The sequence below is a fragment of the Erinaceus europaeus genome, chromosome 9 (assembly GCF_950295315.1).
Source record: "Erinaceus europaeus chromosome 9, mEriEur2.1, whole genome shotgun sequence".
Lineage (NCBI taxonomy): Eukaryota > Metazoa > Chordata > Mammalia > Eulipotyphla > Erinaceidae > Erinaceus > Erinaceus europaeus.
The window spans coordinates 102,907,664-102,931,537 of NC_080170.1; the positions used below are offsets into that span (position 1 = coordinate 102,907,664).

General features: G+C 42.3%; 1 protein-coding gene across 1 annotated transcript in view; it reads left to right on the plus strand.

Moving 5' to 3' along the window:
• Nucleotides 1–4,975: 4,975 nt before the first annotated feature.
• The window catches only part of ACAP2 (ArfGAP with coiled-coil, ankyrin repeat and PH domains 2), a 136,866-nt gene continuing 117,967 nt past the window's right edge, over nt 4,976–23,874 (plus strand). Inside the window, exon 1 of the mRNA XM_007517422.3 lies at nt 4,976–5,323. Coding sequence (XP_007517484.1) covers nt 5,271–5,323 — 53 coding nt within the window. The 5' untranslated portion in view covers nt 4,976–5,270. The remainder of the gene's footprint in view (nt 5,324–23,874) is intronic.

Here is a 23,874-nt window from a genome sequence, read left to right on the forward strand (position 1 = left end):
CACTCACATCCTTTCTCCCTCTCTGTCTCCATCCCCCTATTAAAAAAATGAAAAAAAAAAAAGAAAGAAAGAAAAGAAAAAAGGTGTCCAGGAGCAATGCAGGGATCAAGCAACAACAGCCATAGACAGCGATGGGGAGAGAAAGATAGACGCCTGCAGAGCTGCTTCACCGCCTGTGAAGTGACTCACTCCCCTGCAGGTGGGGAGCCGGGGGCTTGAAATGGGATCCTTACGCTGGTCCCTGCACTTCGTGCCATGTGAGCTTAACCCGCTGCTAGAAGGCAAAAAACAAAACAGAATAAATGAGCAAGAGTATTACTCTGGCATATGTCACATCAGGGATTAAACCTGGAACCTTATGCTTGCAATTCCTATGTTCTTCACTGGGCCACCTACCCAAGTACAGTTTTAGCATATGAACTGCTCCAGCAAGCATTTATTTATTTATTAGTCAAACCAGAGTGCAGTGTTGAGGATCTTCCATATGCTAGTTCTGTGCTCTCCTAGCTGAGTCACCTCCAAAGCTACCAAACAGTTATCTTTGCTTAGTCCAATTTGTCAATTTCAGATCACCTTCTCCCTCCAGGGTCATGTCAAGTCATCCTGACCTTTTGGGGGGGCCTCGATTTCAAAGGTCTGACATGGCAAACATAGATTGGAGCTAAGAAGTACACAGGGTGCATGCTTCTCCCTTCCCCACAGTCTCCACCTCTCCATAATGCTTATATCTTTCTAGCTTTATTACATTATCTGCTAAGCCCCTATAACTATCGGGCAACAAACTTGTTGAAGGGCTCAATAGCAATGAAGGGTTACATACAAGCCAGGTTCACAGGGGAACAGAATCTATAAGAGGGAAAAAAAGAAACTTGACAGGAGTGGACGAGTCAGAAAGAAAAAGAAAGAGGAAGAATATGGCTGCTAAGAGAGAAAAACCAGTTTGCACAGATGAGATACGTGGGTTTTTGGGACCTCTTTCTACAATCTCATTACCTGCAGGCACACAGGAATCCTTATCCTTACACCCGTCCTTGTGCTGGTCCTTGCACTTTGTGCCATGTGTACTTAACCTGCTGCACTACTGGCCAACCCCAAGTAATCCTTATCCTAACTCTGTTTTCTTAAGACCTCTGCATTGCAATTAACCAGATCAAGGAAGGGAGTCTATAGAAAATGGCTAGACAGCAGCAATGAGGAAAGTAAAACAGTGGTAGAACTTTTTTTTTCTTGTTTCCATTTCTTTCTTTATTGATGTAACATTGTTTTTGCAACACTGCATAAACTTTAGGTGTACAAACTTAGACATCAATATATTACTTATGACCACTACCAAAAGTTTAGTTTCTGTTCATCATAATGATCCTAGTGGTAGAACTACTGATAGATGTCACTAGGCTCAAACAGGAAGAAATTAAAAAAATTTTTTTTAAATCTTTATTTATTTATTGGATAGACACAGCCAGAAATTGAGAGGGAAGGGGGTGATAGGGAGAGAGATAGAGAGACACCTTCAGCACTGCTTCACCACTTGTGAAGCTTTCCCACTGCAGGTGGGGACCAGGGATTCAAACCCAGGTCCTTGTGCACTGTAATGTGTATGCTCAACCAGATGCGCCACCACCCAGCCCAGGAAGAAATTTCTGCATGAAAGTAAACATGTAAAATGTAAATTGCTAAGGGTTAGATGTTCACTATGTAATCTGGCCCAGGAAGATTAGGGCAAGTGTGCTGAACAACCTCTGTTCAGGAAGATGTATGGTCAAAAGTATTCAAAGAAACCAGAAGTACTCTGAGCAGACTTATGAGTATGCAAGGTTACAGAATGTCTGGAGGAGTAGGAAGTCTGGGGAGAAAAATTTAGAGAAGATTTAAGGTTTCATCATTTATATCCTTGAAGCAGACATAAATGGGCCTACTAATTAACTTTAGTATGTGACCAAAACAGAGGTCTGTAAAACAGCAGAGAAAGCTTCCTGAAAGGTACTGAATTGTATTTTAAAGGAGATGGGGGGGCAGGTGGTGGTACACCTGGTTGAGTGTACACCTTATAGTGCACAAGGACCTGGGTTTGTGAGCTTCATAAGGGGTGAAGCAGTGTTGCAAGTTTCCCTCTCAATTTATCTGTCTTTACCCAAAGTAAATAAAAGATTAAAAAAAAACACAAATAAATCTTAAGAGGAGATCAGAGGGAAATCTTTTGCAGGCACCAACTGCAAAGGCAAATCCTAAAAGGGGTGGTGGGGGACGTATTAGAATCTGGGACCTTAAGTCACCTGAAAAGCTATTTTTGTATCTTTTATATTTTTATATGGTTCCCATTATTACTAGGTAATAATGACATTTATTTCTTTTAATCTAAGACTCTGTATTCCTTCAATACCCCACTTTTAGCATGAATTTAGGACTTATCAAACAACTGACACCCTAGAAACCTTACCTTACTAGAGGACAGAAAAGGTAAATTGTGACAGCTATCATAACTGTGTATATGTAAATTTAGTCATCCACAGAAAGATGTTCATTTGAAAATGATCTTAGCTGAGCTATTTGCATTGACAGTGTCATGTAGTTAAGTTTTATTTTGAATCTTTAAGTGTTACTTTAGGTGCTTTTCAAAAGGCTATACTATCATAAAGCACTGAAACAGTTACTGCATATACAGATAAATTAACATGTAGTAGTAGAGATTTAAATGTAAAAGAAACAACTTTTCCCTCTCTCTCTGGATAGAGACAGAGGTGGAAAAAGCCATATCAGGGGGCTGGTACCTGGTTGAGTGCACATGTTAACTATGTGTAAGTATCTGGGTTCAAGTCCCCAATCTCTACCTGCAGGGGAAACCTTTGGGAGAGGTAAAGCAGTACTACAGGTCCCTCTCTCTCTCCCTCTCTATCTTCCCCTTCCTTCACTTTCTATTCAATAAATAGATAAATAAACCCAACCAACCAAACAACCAACCAACCAACCAAACAAACAAACCCCCCCCCCCACACAAACCATAGTACCAAAGTTCCTTTCAGTTGGTTGGATGCTAGAACACATGGCAAATCAGCACACTATCATGATCTCACTCATAGACCGTTGAAAAATAAGAACAGAAGGGAAAACACTAAGCAGAACTTGGACTGGAGTTGGTGTATTGCACCAAAGTAAAAGACTCTGGGGTGGGGAAGGTTCAGGTCCTGGAACATGATGGCAGAGGAGGACCTAGCGGGGGTTGTATTGTTGTGTAGAAATGTTATACATGTACAAAATATTGTATTTAACTGTCGAGTGTAAGTCATTAATTATTAATCCAATAATAAATAAAAAGTATTGTCAGCACACTATCCAATTAAACTATTTCACCAGCCCTAATACATCTTTGAAATGTCTCAAAATTATACTGTTAATTTCTGCAGGTGCTAAGGAGATCAAACTATCAACACAGGTGATGAAAATAAGATGTTATACTTAGCCAGATGGTCAAAGAGCTATATAGGACTTTACACAGTGCAAGTGAGAAAACTTAAACTTAACCTTTGGCTATGGCACAAAAGGAGAAAGTGGTCCAGTTATGCTAATTGCTAACATTCACTGAATGCTTACTACAGTATGTGGTACACTGTGAAGTGTCTTTAAAGGTCTTATCTATTTCAGCCTCAACAATTCTGTAAAATCAGTGGAGCTACACAGCTTTATTTTACAATGGGAAAGCTTGGAGGTTAATCCTAGAAGTTTGTCTCCTGTTTCTCATTCAGTTGCTATGCTGCTAGTACATCCTACCTGTGAATTTTAATGGATGCACCTATGATTTTGAGGTTAGGTTAAAAAGTATGAACTTGGGAGTCGGGCAGTAGAGCAGCGGGTTAAGCTCAGGTGGCACAAAGCGCAAGGACAAAGTGTAAGGATCTCTGTTCGAGCCCCCTGCTCCCCACCTGCAGGGGAGCCGCTTCACAGATGGTGAAGCAGGTCTGCAGGTGTCTAGCTTTCTCTCTTCCTCTCTGTCTTCCCTTCCTCTCTCCATTTCTCTCTGTCCTATTCAATAACAACGAATACAATAACTACAACAATAAAACAAGGGCAACAAAAAGGAATAAATATTTAAAAAGTGTGAACTTAAATATAACGTGTCCAACGTACATTTTACAACAAATGAATTTCTAGAATCATCAGTAAGCTACGTCTATACCTTGCAGAATTGTGAGGATGAATATCTTGCAGTGATTCCAGCAAAATTGTGGACCAAAGACTAGGTGTTACAGAATAGAGTGAGCTTGTTTTTCGGAAGCCTATATAGAACTGGAGGAAGCTACTCAGAGAACGGTGTAAGGAGTAATGTCTTGTGATTTTTGCAGAGGTTCTTCTATCAAACTTCCACAAGACACTATCTACCTTTCATATCTGTATAAATCTGAGTTTTCTATGCTCACTCCACATGCCAAATCCTTTGGGAAGTAATCTCTGGTTATATGAAAAGATAAACGTGGGAAATACTCCTTAAGTACTCAGCCATGAAACCAATAACTGGAAGATGAATTTGATCATTAAAAGTTATCCTCGCTCCTCTCCGACCTCAGTTTTCCTATATGGACAAAAAGTTGTGGCTTAGCTTGTCTTTCCCTTTTATAATGTCTACTCCTGGACACTTCGGATTTCCGCTAAAGTTGCGTAAAAAAAAAAAAAAGCAACTCTTCTTTCTCAAACCTGTTGGCTGCAGTTTCTCCGCGTTGGCAGCACAGCAGGGCGGGGCTGGGGAAATCGGAGAAGAGGCCCGGGGCTTGGAGGGAAGCGAGGCACCATCACGTGACTTCCTTCCCAAGGAGCCTCAGCGGCCGGCCTACCAGCAACCGGTGCTCCCGCCTAGCGACGTCTGCGCATTCCGGTTGGTTTTCGGGAATGCTTGTGGCTAGGCGTCATCCACGGTCGCGTTGTTCATTGGCTTAGGCTACTGTCGCTCAGAAGCGTTGCTGGGGCGCCCGCAGGCGGCAATACCGGAAACCCCTCCCATTGGTCGCCGGGTTCGTGGCTGGCTGGCTGCTGCTGTCACTCCCGGGCGGTTTCCCCGAGGCTGGTGCTCTGCTGGGGGCGGGAAGAAGAGGGGCCGGACTGGGGCCTGAGGAGCCGCCGCTGCCCTTGCGGCTGCTATGACCAGCGGGCGCGGTGCCCTCCGAAGCTCCGCGCAGCGCTAGCCGCGGCCGAGCGCACGCCGCCGCCGTCCGGGCCCCAGCTCGGCAGCTTCCGCGGTTTCCTCCGCTCTTGCGCCGCCTGCGAGGCGAGGCGGCGGCAGTATGAAGATGACGGTGGATTTCGAGGAGTGTCTGAGGGACTCGCCCCGCTTCAGGTAACTGACACGGCTCTCCAGCGCCAGGCGGGCGACACCCCCGGAGCTGCCCCAATCGGGCGGTGGGGGCGTGAAAGCTTGGCCGACCTCCACGCCTCCCCACGGGGCTGGGGCGCTGCAGCCCGATCCGATGCTCCCAGGGGGGGACATCGCCGTCTACCCGCCCCCCTTTCTCGCCTCAGGCCGGGGCTGAGCGTCTCAGGCCAGGCGCACCCGCTTCTCCTGCAGCAACCCGGGTGCAGCCGCCTCCCGGGATTCGGGTGCCGGGTGCTGGCGCGCCCTCGGGCCCCTTCCTCTGGCTGCCCCCTTTCCGCTCCTTCGGGGCTCGTATCCCGCCTCCTCTCCGAGGGATCTCGCAAGGCAGGCAGCCTCTTTGCAGTTCACTTAGTTCCTCTTTGCGCTTTTCCGCTCCCCGAACCCCCGGAGGAAGGAGCTGGGAGCCGCCCGGGGGACGTGCACTGGTGCTGCTGGTGAGTCTCCGGCCAGAGGGGCGCTCAGGAGGGCCGGGTGACTCATCTGCACGGGAATGGTGTGTGTGTGTTGGGGGGGATTCTTTGACCAACAGCCTTCTGTCGACCCGGGCCGAGACCACTGTTGTGTGTGTGTGTGTGTGTGTGTGTTGGGGGGGATTGTTTGATCAACAGCCTTCTGTCGACCCGGGCCCGAGACCACTGCTTTTCGTTCCACTTAAGCTCTTTAGGGTGGTGCTGGTGGTGGTGGTGGTGGTGGGGCTCTGTCGAAGGGTGCAGGACCAAGGGGCGAGGACTGGGAGAAACAGTGCATTTCTGTTTTGGGAACGGAAGTAGGAGGGCCCTGGAGATTGCAGGCATGTTCCTCTTCCAGCAGCCTCAGCCCGCGAGGCCCTGATCCATCCCAGTCGGATGCTCCCAGGGAATCTGATTCACTGGTGCTGGCCTCGCTCCCTGGGGAGAGGCGGTCGCCCTCCAGGCAGTCCAGATTATGTGCTCTTACCCCATAGGAAACTCTGTTTAGTTTTACTGCGTTGAGTTTTGCAGAACTGTCTTTAGGCAAAAAAAACAAAAACAAAAAACAAACAAACCAAAAACAAGCTCTAAAACGACTTTAGTGACCTTTCTTGAAAGCTTTGTACATACGGTGTGTGGTGTGATGTTTCTGCCGATCCCCTCAGCAAAACCTGGGCTGTCCATTCTTGCATCCTCCACCTGGAAACTTAGCGCTGCTAATTTCATTTCCCATTCTCTTCTCAAAAGTGGAACGCAGAGAAAAGATTTGCAAAACTGAGGAGCGCCTATGTCTAAGAGAAAATTTTAAGGCCCCCCCCCCATTTTGGCCTTTTGAGTAAAAACATTTTCTTGGTGTTTAAGGACAGTTGGCTATTAAAAGGTAGCATCTGGTTTGATGACGGTTATATTGGTTTTTTGAAATTTTTATGTCTGAATTGGGGGGTGCTGAGAAGAAGCGCATAGTTTGTATAAGGCAGCTTTACAGGATACCGCTCTGATAAATGAAAAGTAAAGTCAAAAATCCTGCTTTCTGTACAAATTTTATGTGAGTCAGCTATTTTTTTTTTTTAGTGAAGACTTTTTTTTTCCCCTAAAGAATGTGGCAATGTGCTGTTTGTTTCTGGTATTAAGTACGATTAAAAAAACAACAAAGTGAGGGAATTGATTTCAAAGTACTTCTCTTGGTGGGGGTGGTGGCTTGTTGAGTAACACAGTACTTTAATGCCTGAGGCTCCTGGCTCCATCCCAGGCATCACATATGCCAGAGTCATCCCTTGTCCTCTTTCTCATGAAATGATTAAATCTGAAAAAATACTTGAAGCTACTACTGTTGGTTATTATGTTTTAATACAGAGTAAGAGGGAAAGGTACTGAATAAGTTGTGACATTTTAGTGAACTTAAAAAAATTTAAAAAAATTTATTTTTCCCTTTTGTTGCCCTTTTTTTATTGTTGTTATAGTTATTATTGTTGTTGTTATTGATGTCATCATTCTTAGGACAAAGAGAAATGGAGAGAGGAGGGGAAGACAGAGGGGGAGAGAAAGACAGACACCTGCAGACCTGCTTCACCGCCTGTGAAGGGACTCCCCTGCAGGTGGGGTACCGGAGGCTCCAACTGGGATCTTTACACCTGTGGTTGTGCTTTGCCACGTGTGTTTAGCCCACTGCGCTACTGCCAGTCTCCCTTTAGTGAACTTTTTGTTAAACGTGCATGTGATATATATTCTGTTTTATATAAAGTAATAGCGCTCTTCAGTTATTTATAGTATCCCAGTTATTGTTCACTGCATATCGGGGAGAGAAGCCAAGATTCAGAGAACTCCAATATCTATTGTGTACATTTTGGAGACTAATTAGAATTGTATTAAAGGGGAGAATGCCAAGAAGTAAGTTTCATCGTTCACGTTGCTAATTTATTTCTATGTTGTTACTATTTAGGTGTGTATAGCATTTGAAAAGAATGTTTCAGGAGAGTAGTCATATGTTTTTTGTACTATGTGCGTTTAACCCGGTGTGCCACCACTGGACTCCCATCATATGCATTTTGCGTCAGACAAACTTGACTTTTAAGGTGGTAGGTGTACTACTAGTGACACATTCAACTTTCATATCAAACTAGAAGACAGACTAGGGGCAAGCTTGGTTTTGATATCAAGGCACCTACATTATTCCATGTGGTATCTTAATCTAATGTGGCATTTTAATTTTTTATTTTTTATTAATTTTTATTATATTTTCATGGTGCTGGGAAAGGAACCAAGTGCCTCACATATGCAGGATACTGCTGAACTGCTTCCTGGCCCAATAGTTATTCCATAATTTGTGAGAGACACAAAAGCACCGATCCATCATCCATGGAGTTCCTCTGGGGCTGTCGTCAGTGCTCCCACTGATTGAATCCAGAGCTTAAGACCTGTACTCTACTTGAGGGGTCTTCCTAATTTAAAATTTATTTCTATTTTTCTTTTCATTTACAAGTGAAGTTTTAAAAAGATGTATTGATTATTTATTTATTTATTCCCTTTTGTTGTCCTTGTTGTTTTATTGTTATAGTTATTATTGTCATTGTTCTTGGATAGGACAGAGAGAAATGGAGAGAGGAGGGGAGACAGAGAGGGGGAGAGAAAGATAGACGCCTGCAGACCTGCTTCACCGATTGTGAAGTGACTTCCCTGTAGGTGGGGAGCCGGGAGCTTGAACCAGGATCTTTACACTGGTCCTTGTGCTTTGCGCCACCTGTGCTTAACCCGCTGCACTATAGCCTGACTCTCAAGATGTATTGATTTTTAAAAAATATTTATTTATTCAATGAGAGAGATACAGGGAGAGAGAGAGGGAGGGAGGGAGAGAAGGGGAGAGAAAGAGAAGGGGGGAGAGAGAGAGAGGGACAGAGAGAGAGAGAGAGAGACGAGACACCAGAGCACTGCTATGGTTTATGATGGTGCTGGGAATTGAACCTGGGACCTTAGAGCTTCAGGGATGAAAGTCTTTTTCATAACTATTGTGCTATCTACCCAGCCCTAGATGTATTGGTTTGCTAATGAGAGGGAGGACTGAATCAGAGTATCTCTCTGGTGCATGGGATGCCCATGGTTGAACTTGGGACTTAATGCTTGAGAGTTTAATGCTTTTATTCATGGTGGCACCTCCTGGGCCTCACACAAACAAATCTTTTTTGACATTTACATCTGGGATGTGGAAATAAACTGTTTTGAATGCTGCAGAACTAATACAAAAGACTGATTTTGCAGAAGAAAAATGTCATCAGTGTTCAAGCTTTAGATATTACTTTTCTTGTTAAATTGCTAAGAAAAATAGGAAGGCTAACTGAAATAGGGGATGTTGCAGTTGCAACTTTGTCTCTAGTATGAATAAAGTCAGTGGCTACTTCTACATTCCAGTGAACATATTTTTGTTTTTGTTTCTAGAAGACACGTTTCACTGTATAATTTTCTGTTCCTTTAGTTTTTATAAAAACCAGTCTAAAGGGCAAGATCTTGTTCATCTATATTTCTGCCAGAAAATAGATGTTTTGATAGGTGTTTGCTTTCTTTTCCTTTTTTTTACTGTTTTCTTTTTGCCTTTAGGGTTATGGCTGGGGCCCAGTGCTGCCACAGAATCCACTGCTCCTGGTGGCTGTTTTTTCCATTTTATTGGATCGGACAGAGAAAAATTGAGAGAGGAGGGAGAGATAGGAGAGAGAAAGATAGACCCCTCACACTTCTTCTCACTTTGAAATGTACTCCATGCCAGTGAGAAGCTGGGGGCTTAAACCCAGATCCTTGCAAAGTTCCTTGCGCTTCTTACTCTGGGCAGCATAATTGGGTGCACCACTACCTAGCCCCTTCCCCCCAGTTTTTAATAATAGTTTTACTGACTTTTGAGGTAACCATGGTTTACAAGATGATAAATATTTGATTATATTATTATTATTATTATTTAACCATAACACTCTCAGTTCTGGCTTATGATGGTGCTGGGGACTGGACATGGAACCTCAGTTTCACAGATATGAAAGCCTTTTGCATAACCACTATGCTGTTTCACCTGCCGACTATAAATGTTTTAGAATTATACTTTTTCACCTCTTCAAAATATGTCATCACACCTCACCCCCTGCCAAAGCATCCGTATCCCTCTACCAGGGTTTACTGAACTCTCTTTACCTTTACAACCTACTCTACCTTCTAGTCCCTTTTAATATCCTTAGTTCTGTAATCAGAAACCAAAGATTGTCTCATTCTTCTTCTTCCGCCTTCTCCTCTTCTTTTTCTTTCCCTCACACCAGGCTTGGGCTTAGTGTTGGCACTACAAATTCACTGCTCCTGCCACCCCCCTCCCCCCATTATACTTGATAGCATAGAGAGAAATTGGGAGGGGAGGGGAGAGAGAAAGAGAGACAACTGCTGCGCTGCTTCATAGATTGTGAAGCATCCCTTCTGCACATGGTGATATGTGTGCTTAACCAGGTGCACCACTGCCAAAGATTGTCTTTATTTGACCTTTCTTGTTACCTTACTTCGTTTCTTTATTTCCTTATTCTTAGTGTTAGTAAGTTCCTTTTAACTATTTTTTGTCTGGAAAGCTCACCATTCCTTCAAACGTGATAGATAACCTAACAGGATAGAACAGTCTTAGGTGGAAGTTTTTAATATTCAAATATTTAAATAACTTGCCAATCATTTCTAGTCTTTAGAGTTTCTGTTGAGAAATCAGCTGATATCCACCTCCATCTTAGCTATCAAATTCAAACAAAAACTATGAAAGTCATGGGCTCCTAGGAACAGAACTAAAATAGGCTTCCTCACTTCTTTTCTCTGTATTATTCTTATTCTTATTTGCTCTATTCCTATATTTTGGTTCCTGTTCATTAATCGTTTTGTTCTGTTTTATATTTTACCACATTTCAGCCACCAAGTTGCTTATGCTATCATGATTCCTTCCTGACTTCCCTGGGCAGACAACCTCACCAATGTATTCTAGAACTTCACCTCTCTAGAGCGCTATCCCTCTAGGGAAAGATAGGAACAGGCTGGGGGTATGGATTGACCTGCCAATGCCCATGTCCAGCAGAGAAGCAATTATAGAAGCCAGAACTTCTACCTTCTGCACCCCAAAAAGAATTTTTGTCCATACTCTCAGAGGGGGAGAAATGATAGGGGAAGATGACTACAGAGGGCTTTGAACTCCAGCTCCATCAAGACCCAGAGAGAGAAAAGGCAAAAAGGAAGAACATTCAAAAGTAGTACTAGGTAGAGTTGTGACTTAGAAAGGAGGAGAAGGCACAACCATAGAAAAAGAACAGGCAAATACATATACAGGTATACAAGTAATAATTAACCCATATCTGCAACCTTGGGAGAACTACTGTAGCTTCCAATGGAAGGAATGGGGGTACAGAATTCTGGTAGTGAGAATGGTGTGGAATTGTACCCCTATTATTTTATAAGTCATGAATAAAAGAAAAAAATTAACTGATAGTCTTATGTCCCTTGTAGGCCACTTAGTCCCATATTCCCTTATAGGTCACCTGTTGCCTTTCTCTGGCTTGTTTTTAATATTCATGCAATCTCTGCTCTTTGCTCTTTTAATTACTGTGTTCTTTGGTGAGCTTAGGTTTGAATTTATTTTTCTTGAAGCTCTTAGAGCTTCCTGCCTTTGAGGGCCCATCTTTTTCTCCAGTTTTGGGGAAATATTTAGTTAATATTTCTTCAAATCATATTTCTTCAAAAATCATATTTCTTCAAATATGATTTCTTCAAATATTCTTCAAATATGATTTCTGTCCCTTCCACACTCACATCTTCTGGAACTTCCTATGATACAAGTGTTACTCCTCTTGAGGTTTTTTTTTCCATAACTCTTATTTTACCTTTATTTGTTTTAACTAATTTTCTTATTGCTGTTATTTTTGGATGACTTTCTCCACCCTGTTCACAATTTTTATTTATTGTTTGGTGGTTTGTTTTTACTGGCTGTGGCTTATGGTGGTGCTAGAGAAGGAACCTGGGGACGGAAGTCTTTCTGTTTCTGGGGCCCTCTATCCTACCCTCTAACTCACCACTTTGACCTTTGGCTTCTGTCTTCTGCAGGTGTCCCATTCTCCTCCTCCTCTTCCTCCTCCTTCTTCTTTTTTTCCCTATAGTTACTGTATCCTTTCTCTGATTTCTATGATGACTTCTTTCATACTTATTCTTGATTTTGTTATTTTCTTCCACTGAATTTTTCACTTCAGTGAGCCTCTTTAGGACCATAGCTTTCACATTTTCTTTAGGAAATTTACATCGTCCTATTTAATTTAGGGCTGTCTTTAAACTGCTGTTTTGTTCATCAGTGAGGGCGAGTTCTTCTGTCTTTCCATTATGTTTGGTGCTTCCTGAGGTTGAGGGCCAGGGGTCTGTGTTTCAATAGATTTGGTCAGTAATTAGCGATTCACACTGACAATTCACACTTAAAAGTGTCTAGCTGAGACTGTAGCGCTGAGATTGGGCCAGTCCGGAATTTGAAGTTGCAGGTGTATCACAGACTGATAGGAAAATATACTCTAGCAGGTATGGGCTATAAAGGGAGCACTTCTGTCTCCACCCAATGGTGGGGTGGGGGTGGGGAAGACAGACAGACTGTAGCACACATGCTGCTCTGGCATATGCACTACCGAGCATCAAACCTGGGACTCCATGCATGGAAACCTTGTGCTCTACTTGCTGAGTCCCTAGCTGCTAGAAAAACTTAAAGGACCTGTACAACCCATACAGAATGAATAGACTCAACAAAGCTATAGTGAATAAGATCAGTGTACAACAATTTTGTATTTCTGTATGCTAGCAAAGAAAGAGGCCTGGAGGTGGCTCAGCAACTAGAGTGCTGGATTTAAAAGCATGAGGTCTTGAGTTCAGTCCCTGGTGTTGCATGTGTCAGAGTGATGTTCTGGTTCTCTCTCTCCTTTTTCTCTATCACAAATAAGTAAATAAGTAAATAAATAAATAAATAAGTAAATAAAATCTTTTAAAAAAGAAAATTCCACTTAGGAGTGACACCAAAAGTAATAAAATACTTGGGCATAAATTTAACTGATGCTTAGGAATAAGAGACACTGCTTATTCATGGATCAGATGACTTCATATTGTTAAAATGACAGCACTCCCGTAGTTGATCTACAAACTACAGTCCCTTGTCAAAATTCCAACTGGAATTCAAAATTCCGATCTTCTTTGAAGATTGGCAGCCTGATCCTAGTATTCATATTGAAATAAATATAAGAAAGAACTTTCAAAACTGTCTTACAAGAGGAAAACTGGAAGATTTATGTTCCAGTTGAAAAACTTAACTACAAACCTATTGCAGTCAGGATGGGGAAGGCACTGGAGTATGGATGGGAATAGGTATGTGGAATAGATGTGAGGGGCTAGAAACAGCCTAGAAGCCCACAATTGGAGTCATATAGTATTGGGCTTCCTCCATTCCTTCCTTCCTTCCTTCCTTCCTTCCTTCCTTCCTTCCTTCCTTCCTTCGAAAGAAAGATAGACACCTGTAGACCTGCTTCACTGCCTGTGAAGCGACACCCCTGCAGGTGGGGGAGCTGGGGGCTTGAACTGGGATCATTAAGCTGGTCCTTGTGCTTCGTGCCACGAGCACTTAACCTGCTGCACTGCTACCTGACTCCCAATCCTTTGTATTTTTAACACCAAATAATATTCCCTCACTTTGATGTCCCTAAGTTCCTCTATTTACCTGGACAGGTAGATTGCTTCTAGACTTGTGTCAGTTCTGAATGAAGCTACTGCATATATCCTTCTGCAAATCTTTCATGTTGACATACATTTTCAACTGATTTGAGTAATACTATGGTGCAGTTTCTGATAACATTTTCAACTGATTTGAGTAATACTATGGTGCAATTTCTGAATTGTGTGGTAAGGAAAGCCAGACCAAGATGACTTCACTGATGAATTCTACCAAATGTGTCATAGTACTTCCTTACAACCTCTTCCATAAAAAATTTAACACGTTTTCTTATGTTTAGTTTTATAATTATCATCCCACCTGCCTTCCAAAGTGACTGGCCAGGCAGGGACAAAACTCAGTGTGTGTAGCACATGTCTTACTGTGTGTGGGGCTCTGGATTTGATCCCATGCCAGCACCATGGACAGCCCCTTGGTTGGGGACTATGTGGATGGCCTAGGAACAGTGCTTGATGTCTCTCCCTTTTTCTTTCTTTTTTTAAAATGAATTAATTTATTTTCCCGTTTGTTACCCTTGTTGTTTTTCATTGTTGTTGTAGTTGTTATTGATGTCGTTGTTGTTGGATAGGACAGAGAGAAATGGAGAGAGGGAGGGGAAGACAGAGAGGAGGAAAGAAACATAGACACCTGCAGACCTGCTTCACCACCTGCGAAGTGACTCCCCTGCAGGTGGGGAGCCGGGGGCTTGAACCGGTATCCTTATGTCGGTCCTTGTGCTTTGCACCACCTGTGCTTAACCCGCTGTGCTACCACCTGACTCCCATCTCTCCTTTTTTCTCTCACTCTCTTCCCTTCCCTTTTGTTTTTCTCAAAATACAGAATAAATATTGGACCAGGGTACCTCTGGTGTCTTGCATTACAATGGCCCTTAGTTTGTTCCAGGCACTACATCAGAAACAATAAGACAAAACAAAGTAAGGGACTGGTGAGATAGCTCAGTAAGGAGGGCACCTCCTTTTCCATGTGTGCAATCCAGGTTCAAGCCTCGTATACCACATTCAGAGAACTGTGGCACTGAGGGAAACTTCAATACTAGGGTGTCTCTCCTTCTGTCTTTCTGTCTGAAAAAGTTGGCACAGAGCAGTGATACCCCTGCCAAGACTAACAAAGACAAAGAAAACACTGCCATTTTACATTTCCATCAGCAATAACTGGAATTCCTTTTTGCTCCACTTTGTCGTCAGTGCTTGGTGTTAGCTGAATTCTGGCCGTTCTAATAAGTGCATAATGGTGCTGTTGTTGTCTTAATTTGCATTTCTCTGATGATATATGATGCATAGCATCTTTTCATAAACTTACATGTCATCTCTATGTCTTTCAAAAGGCATCTGTTTTGGCCCATTTCATTTTTTAAAACTTGTTTAGTTTTAAGCTTTCTGTGTGTTTTGAGTGAAACTTATTCTGTCCATTTTCCTCCCTCCCTTTCTTTCTTCTCTTCTTCTAATGTTGGAGCTTCTTTGCTCCCCTGCTAACTTTTTTTTTTCTCTTTCTTCCAGATAGAGACAACAGCTGGGAAGGTAACTTGACTGGTAGAGAGAGCATCAGATGTTTATCCCTGAAGCTCCCGGTTCAATCCCCAGCACTCTAACACTACATGCAGTGGTTGGTGTGGTGGTTCTCCTCACCCCTTCATTAATTGTCACAAGGGTAATTGTTGGGGTTCATTGCCTGCACGGTGAATTCACTGTCCTTGGAATGCAATTTTTCCTTTCTTTCATTTGATAGGATAGAGAGAAATTGATAGGATAGAGAGAAATTGAGAGGGGCAGGGAAGATGGAGAGAATGAAAGTAATGCAGTAATGCAGGTGGCGCACAGGGTTTGAACCTGGGCCCTTGCACATGGTAATATGTGTGCTCACTGGGTGCAGCAACACCTGACCCTCCTCTCATCTTATATATAACATACAAAATACATCTTTAGAAAAGGAGACAGACAGAAGAGAGAATGCAGAGTGGGGCTCTAACCTGGGCTATGTGTTTAGCATGCTTCTGCTTGCTTGCTTGCTTCCTTCCTTCCTTCCTTCCTTCCTTCCTTCCTTCCTTCCTTCCTTCCTTCCCTCCCTCCCTCCCTCCCTCCCTCTCTCTTTCTATTTTAAACATTTTATTTATTTACTGTTGGCTAAAGACAGAGAGAAATTGAGAGGGAAGAGGGAGGGAGAGAGAGAGAGAGAGATAGAGATAGAGACACCTCTGCCTTACCGCTTGTGAAGCTTGCTCCTGCAGATGGGGACTGGGGCTTGAACCCAGGTCCTTGCATATTGTAACATGTATGCCTAACCAGGTGTACCAACACCAGGTCCCTGTATGCTTATTTTTTCAATGAGAGACACACACACACACACAGACACACAGACACACACACACACACACACACAGAGGGAGAGAGACACACACACACACAGAGGGAGACACACATACAGAGAGGGAGACACACACACACACACACACACACACACACACACACACACACACACACACACACACACACACACACACATTGACAGCCAAAACACCACCCCGCCATCCATGGAGTAACAGTCCTTTATCAGGTTTGTATTAGCAAATATTTTCTTCCAGTTTGTAGCAGTTCTTTCTTTTTTGTCATTGTCAGAGTTTTATTGCTCCAGGCTGACTTTTTCAGATAGACTGGCAGAGATACACAAAGACACCACAGCACTGAAGCTTCCTCCTATCCATTGGGGACTGGGTTCAACCCTGGGTTCCACTCAAGCCTAAGCAGGTGCACTATCCAAATTAGCTATTTTGTCAGCCCAGTAACTTTTATTTTTTATTTACCTGACTCCTTTTACCTCTGTTAGCAACTCCCCCCCCGTCTTTTCTATTTAATTTTTCTATAAAGCCAAGCCTCCACTAATGGTCCTCAGAAAGATGTGTTTTTTTCTTTTTTTGAGATCTTATGTGTCTGGGAATGTTTGTAGGATTGCAAATTGAAATCTTTTCCTCTCAGACTTTGTAGGCATTGCTCTGTTATATTCTGATTTTTATTGTTGCTATTGGCATATGATTTGTTTTGATTTCCTGGTTTATTATTTTTCCTGGGGACAGTTTAGATTTTCTATTTTATTTCTTGTATTTTTTTTATTGCATGGGGGGATTAATGGTTTTACAGTAAATACAGTTGTTGGTACATGCATAAAATTTCCTCAGTTTTCTGCCAAACTCTTTTACCCTCCAGCAAAATACTAGACCCAGTTCAATTTTACTTCCCCCCCCCCCCATCTTTGTCATTATTTTTCAACTTCTGTCCATGAGTGAGATCATTCTATACTCATCCTTCTCTTTCTGGCTAGTTTCACTTAACATGATTCATTCAAATTTCATACAGGATGAAAGAAAGGTGAATTCATCATTTTAATAGCTGAGTAGTATTCCATTGTATATATAGACCACAACTTACTCAGCCACTCACCTGTTGTTGGACACCTGGGTTGCTTCCAGGTTTTACCTATTACAAATTGTGCTACGACGAACATAGATACAATGAACATAGATATACATAGATCTTTTTTGGATGGGTATGTTTGGTTCCTTAGGATATATCCCCAGGAGAGGAATTGCCAGGTCATAGGGTAGGTCCACTTCTAACCTTCTGTCGGTTCTCCAGACTGCTCTCCACAGGGGTTGGACCAATTTACATTCCCATCAGCAGTGCAGAGGGTTCCTATGTCTGGAATTCTGAAGTTCCATCCCACCAACTATGCCTTTTTCATTTATTACATTGTACATAATCCTCCCTGTCTGAAACTCATGACTTTCAGTTCAGGGAAGTCATATTCTTTCTTGATACTTTCTTTTCTTCTATTCTTGCTCTAGAATTTTTGCTTGTTTTTATATTCACATTGGTTTAATCCTTTTTTTCCCCTTTTATCTCTCTCTTTTTGCCAATTTTTTTTCTAGGTAACATAGCTAACTTATTTTCATTTTTTTCCCCTAGTTTCTGGAACCTTGTACATGTGTGATTTCACCCCTTTTGGTCAGATTTTCATATATTACCACCAGGGTTATTGCTGGAGCTTAGTGGAGCATGGCCCCCCTGTTCCTGGAAGTCATTTTTCTTTCTTTTTGATACAGGGGGGTGAGGGGGGGAAGAGGACAGACACCTACAGCACTGATCTGCCACTCTGCAAGTAGGGGCTAGGGACTTTATTAACAACCCAAGTCCTTGTGCATGGTAACGTTCTCTACTGGGTAAGACACCACCTGGTTGCTCCTGGCAGATTTTTTACCCCCCCCCATTCTTTTTATTTTAGGTAGAGGCAGAGAGAAAGAGAGAGAGAGACAAGACATCACAGCTCTGTTCTGTTTGACTATCCTTGGAACTTTTCCATAGTGCTGAGGTCCTCCTATGTTATACCAGTTTGAACCCGAATCTTTGCATGCCCTACTGGGTGAACATCTCCTGATTCCTGCTTTCTTGCCCTCCCTCCCTCCTTCCCTCCCTCCTTTCTGTCCTTCTATGAAAGGGGTGTGTGTGGGGAAAACTAATGCATCATTTTGGCATATGCAGTGCTAGGTACTGAATTTAGGACCTCAAGCTTAAGAGTTCAACACTTAATCCATTGTGCTACCTCTCAGGTCACTGAATGTTTCTTTTTAACCTTACTTTGTTCTTTAAAAAATTTCCTTTCACATCTGAAGAAATTAGTCATAGTTTAATTTTTTTTCCTTCTGCATTATCTCTTTCCTCCAAGTTGTGTTGCTGTTTCTTTTCTTTTTATTTTATTTATTTAATAATGAGAAACATAGGAGGGAAGACAAAGAGCCAGACATTACTCTGGCACATGTGCTGCTGGGGATTGAACTCAAGACCTCATGCTTGAGAGTCCGATGCTTTATCCACTGTGCCACCTCCCGGACCACTTGTGTTGTTGTTTCTTATCTCTCATTTTTTTCACATTTTTGCTACATTTATTGTTTTAAAACTGAAACTCTGCAGTATTATCATCTGCTTTTCTTTGAGAAGGTTTCCTTAAATTGTATGTTTCTCCTTGACTTTATTCACATTTAAGAATAAGTCATTTAACTGCTTATTAGAAATAAGGTATACCTTATATGGTTTTTTGCTGGCTAAGTTTCACCATACAGTATTATATTCACTGGACCAAGTCATCAGTGACAATAAATTTGTCTTGTTTGTCCTGACAGGTGTCCTAAAAAGACATCTTTTGCCTAGTTTGGGAACCTATGTCCTTAGTTTCAGGGAATTGTTCTAGGGGAGGCAGGTGTCAGAAAAAGACTGTGTGACAGTGATTTTTCACTAATATTTTGACTTTATTATATAAACATTTACAGAAAGTGGATCCAACCTTTTTCAGAGGATGGGGCAGGGAGTGGTCATGTCAAGATGGAGGACTGAAGTAAGGATCTGAGAACTTGAATTACTCCTTGCAAATATTTTGGCTCATTATTCTGTATTCACAGCCTCCTTTGTATTTTGGGACATACTTCTCATTGTTTGGGGAATCTGTGTTGTGAATTTCTAATTCAAATTGCTTTCACTGGTAAAGTTTGCATGTGTGTTTTTTTAATTATCTGGATGACTTCTCACATATGTAATTTTATCACTCTTGTGAAACCTTTTTCATTCTTTTTTTATTTCAATAGAGAGAGAGGGCAGTCAACACAATACTGCCCCACCCTCCGTGAAGCTTCTCCTAGTTTTATAGAACCTCCCTGTGGTGCTACTGGGGCTTAGACCTGGGACTTTTTTTTTTTAAATATTTATTTTATTTATTTATTCCCTTTTGTTGCCCTTATTGTTTTATTGTTGTAGTTTATTGTTGTTGTCATCGTTGTTGGATAGGACAGAGAGAAATGGAGAGAGGAGGGGAAGACAGGAGGAGAGAAAGATAGACACCTGCAGACCTGCTTCACCGCCTGTGAAGCGACTCCCCTGCAGGTGGGGAGCCGGGGGGTTCATGGCTGAGCAGTATGCAGTACCTCTTTATTCATGCAGAACGCAGCACAATCTAAGCCAAGCTAAGCTAAAACCAAAACTGAAAACTCACAAACCTGTCCTTATATATACTTGCCAAGTAGGGTGTAAACCGGATGTGACGTAGAGAGGGTGGAGCAAAAAGAGATTGGTGAAAATCAGGGTGTGACAAGGAGAGGGGGCGGAGCAGGCAAGAATTCTACCATTGAACCACCAATGCCAGAATTAGCAGCATACCAACAGTCTGTCTTTCTCTCTCTTCCCCTCTCTGTCTTCCCCTCTTCTCTCCATTTTTTTCTGTCCTTTCCAACAACGATGATGCCAATGACAAGAATAATAATAGTCACAACAACGATAGAACAACAAGGGCAACAAAAGGGGAAAAAAAAACCCTCCAGGAGCAGTGGATTCGTGGTGCAGGCACCAAACCCCAGCAATAACCCTGGAGAAAGAATTTAGGGATTAGATGAGAAAGGATGTGAGTGAAATGACTATAAGGATTTAGATGGTGATTGGGGAAATAATTCAACTGGTAGAGCATCAGACCTGAATTGATATAGCTGTATTACTTTTATATTTAAAGGGATTTTAGCTAATTTTAAGTCATATCTCCTTTCCCTTCTCTTTTGCCTTCTCTCCCACCCCTACTCCAGACCCTTACCAGAGGACTCTTCAGTTCTGACTTGTGGTGTTGTGTGGGCTTGAACCTGGTAATTTAGGAGCCTCAGGCATGAAAGTCTCTTTTATAACCATTATGCTATCTCCACAACCCCGTTTTTTTTTTTTTTTTTTTTTAAATCAAGAGGCAGTGGTGGGCCCTGTTGAGCACACGTTACCATGTGCAAGGAACTAGATTCAAGCCCATTCTCTCCACTTGTAGGGGGGAAGCTTCATAAGCATTGAAGCAGATGTGTAGGTATCTCTCTCTCCTTCTCTGTCTCCCCCTTCCCTCTGAATTTTTCTGTCTTTATCTAATGAAATAAAAAGGAAAACAAACAAAAAACACCAGCCACAGGGAGTAGTGGATTCATTGTATAGGCACTGAGCCATACTGATAACCTTGGTGGCAATTAAAAAAAAAATCAAATGAGCTGGACTGCAGGTCTGAGGCTTCCAGTTCCATCCTCAGGTACCAGAGTAGTCTTTCTGTTTCATGTGGAATTCTCTCATATGTAATAAAAAGTGTCTGCTTGGGAGAGGTCATTTCATGTATGTACAAGAACATGGTTTCACATTAAAAAAATTGAGAGGCCAGTGATGTAATTTAGTAGATTCAGTTCCTGGCACCTGACCATTAAGAAAATAATGAATTTTTAGGGAGATCAGAGAGTTCTCAGATGTACTTAAGTCTTTCATTTGGGTAAGGACCAAATCATGCAAGATTTTGTATATTATGTTAAGGATTTTGATAGATATTCATTAGATGAAAGATAGTGAAAAGCCCTTAAAGTGATGTGCTATGTTCATATTGAGTGGTGTATGTGTCATTACAAGGCAGATATTTTAGTGTACCACAATTTGATACATACAGACTTGGATAAAACTGAAAAAAAGGGGGGAGAAAACTGCTCATGAACTCAGAGCTGTGCATCAAAGTGTGTGGTGCCAGGTGATTCTATCAGTATAGGAACAACTAATCAGCAGAGTGGTGACTAGCCCAAGAAGAGGGAACTCAGCTGGGACACAAATCAAATTCTTCCCTTAAACTAGTGAGTGCAGTAATGGTGCCAGCCTTTAACTTCAGCACTGGAGCACCTGATAGCTTGCCATGTCTTAGGACAATACCTCTTCAGTTGTGAAGAAGCAATGAAACTAAGGAAATGGCTGATTAGTGAGTGGACAACCCAATCAAGAGTACAGAAATACAGCAGAAGAATTTGACTCTTTTCGAATACTTAGATGAGTGGAATATTGTCCTCCTGCCGTTGGAGCTAGAACTTCACAAATAAACATTTGTGCACTTCTTACTTTACTACTTGCATTCACAGGACTATACACATATTTTCTCAGGGGTAAAAAGAAGATGAACATGATGGCCAAGGAGGACCTAGAGGGGGTTGAATTGTTATGTGGAAAACTGAGAAATGTTGCACATGTACAAATACTGTATTTTACTGTTGATTGTAAAACACCAATCCCCCCAATAAATGAAAAAATCAAACAATAATAAGGAAGAAAGAAAGGAAGGAAGGAAGAAAAAAGAAAAGATGCAGACAAAAGTATTAACAGCTGCACTTCTGTTACCTGGAATTCCCTCAGAAGTGCTAAGTCAATCAGTAATTAGCTATAATAAAATAGGTGTAGTTTACACAGATCTCTGTGTCTCCTTTTTCATTTTTGTATTTTGTTATGAACTGCTTGATTATTGGGGTTCTGATGTACCAAGGAGCGTGCAAAACTCACAAAGAGAAGTTAACAAAAAACAATTTATCTTCCATATTGCATTGTCTCTACAGGAGGCAAACCACCTCACACCTTTATGTAATGCTTCACTTTATAAGAGTCATAAAACTGCTTGATAATGGATGAAGTGGCAGGCTTCTTGGTTTAAGAGGGTTGTATATGTATTAATCATTGATGTGAAGAAGGGAATAGCAGTATCTTTGATTCTTTTGTTTGTTTAACTAGAATTCCTTCACCTTTTCCTAATGTCTCAGATTTGTAAGTCCTCTTTTGGGGCTGAGCTAGTGTTTTTAGGAGGGCAAATGAACATGGCCTTTGCCAAGACCCAAGGATTGTATCTTTTATCTTTTTCTCCTCCTCCTCCTCCTCCTCCTCCTCCTTTTCCTCTTGTTGCAACTTTGCTTAGCTCTGACTTATGGTGCTGATGTGGGACTGAATTTAGGACATCTGGTGCCTCAGGCTAGAGACACATCTTTTATGTTTGTTATTCTGTCCTGAGAAATGGAGTTAGCTCTCTTAAAAATAAAATGGTGTGGTTTACAGTCAACAATATTTATAAACCTTTCTCATATTTGGGAGCTACTCTCTTCCCTGATCCAGCTTCCTAGCCCTTTTTCCAGCCATGACATCATCTCCACAGACAATAACTCGGGTCTACCTGCATATCATATGTCATGCTCAGAAAACAAACAAACAAACAAACAAAAACTACTATGGTCATGGGCCCTTTGGAATATAACTAAAATAGGCCTACTAGCTATTTACAAAATGGAGACCCCCAAATTTTCATCTGAAATATTCCAGCCTTTAGGTGCATGATTAGGCAACAATTTGTTTGGCTATATATATATATATATTTTTTTTTTAAATTATTTTTTTTTGTGCCTCCAAGCTTATTGCTGGGGCTTGGTGCCTGCACTACAAATCTACTGCTCTTGGTTGGAAACCATTTTTCTCCTTTTGTTGCCCTTGTTGTCTATGGTTGTTGTGGTTATTACTGTTGTTGTTATTGTTGTTGGATAGGACAGAGAGAAATGGAGAGAGGAGGGGAAGACAGAGGGGGGATAGAAAGACACCTATAGACCTGCTTCACCGCTTGTGAAGCGACCCCCCCCCCCAAGAGGTGGGGTACCGGGGGCTGAACCGGGATCCCTCCATAGGTCCTTGCGCATTGCGCCATGTGCACTTAACCCGCTGCACTATCGCCCAACTCCCATTTGGCTTTATATGTGAACTCTTTTTTCAGCCACCAGGTTCCAGATGCTACACCATGGTGCCAACTGGACTTATCTGGGCAGACGACTCCACCAATGTGTCCTAGAGCCCTGCTTCCCCAGAGCTCTGCCCCACTAGGGAAAAGAGAGAGACAGGCTGGGAGTATGGATAGACCTGCCAATTCTCATGTTCAGCAGAGAAGCAATTCAGAAGCCAGAGCTTCTATTTTCTGCACCTCATAATGTCCTTTGGTCCATACTCCCAGAAGGATAAAGAATAGGAAAGCCATCAGGGGATGGGGGCATGGGATGGGATACGGAGTTCTGGTGGTGGGAATTGTGTGGAGTTTTACCCTCTTATCCTATGGTTTTGTCAGTGTTTCCTTTTTTTTTTTTGCCTCCAGGGTTATTTCTGGGGCTCGGTGCCCACACTATGAATCCACTGCTTCTGGAGGCCACCTTTTTCCTTTTGTTGTCCTTGCTGTTGATCATTACTGTTGTTGCTGTCATTGTTGTTGGATATGACAGAGAGAAATTGAGAGAGGAGGCGAAGACAGAGAGGGAGAAAGATAGACACCTGCAAACGTGCTTCACCGCTTGTGAAGTGACCCCCCCCCCCCCCGCAGGTGGGGAGCTGGGGGCTTGAACCCGGGTCCTTATGCCAGTCCTTGCGCTTTGTGTCATGTGCGCTTAACCCACTGCACTACCACCCAGGCCCCAGTGTTTCCATTTTATAAACAAGAATTAA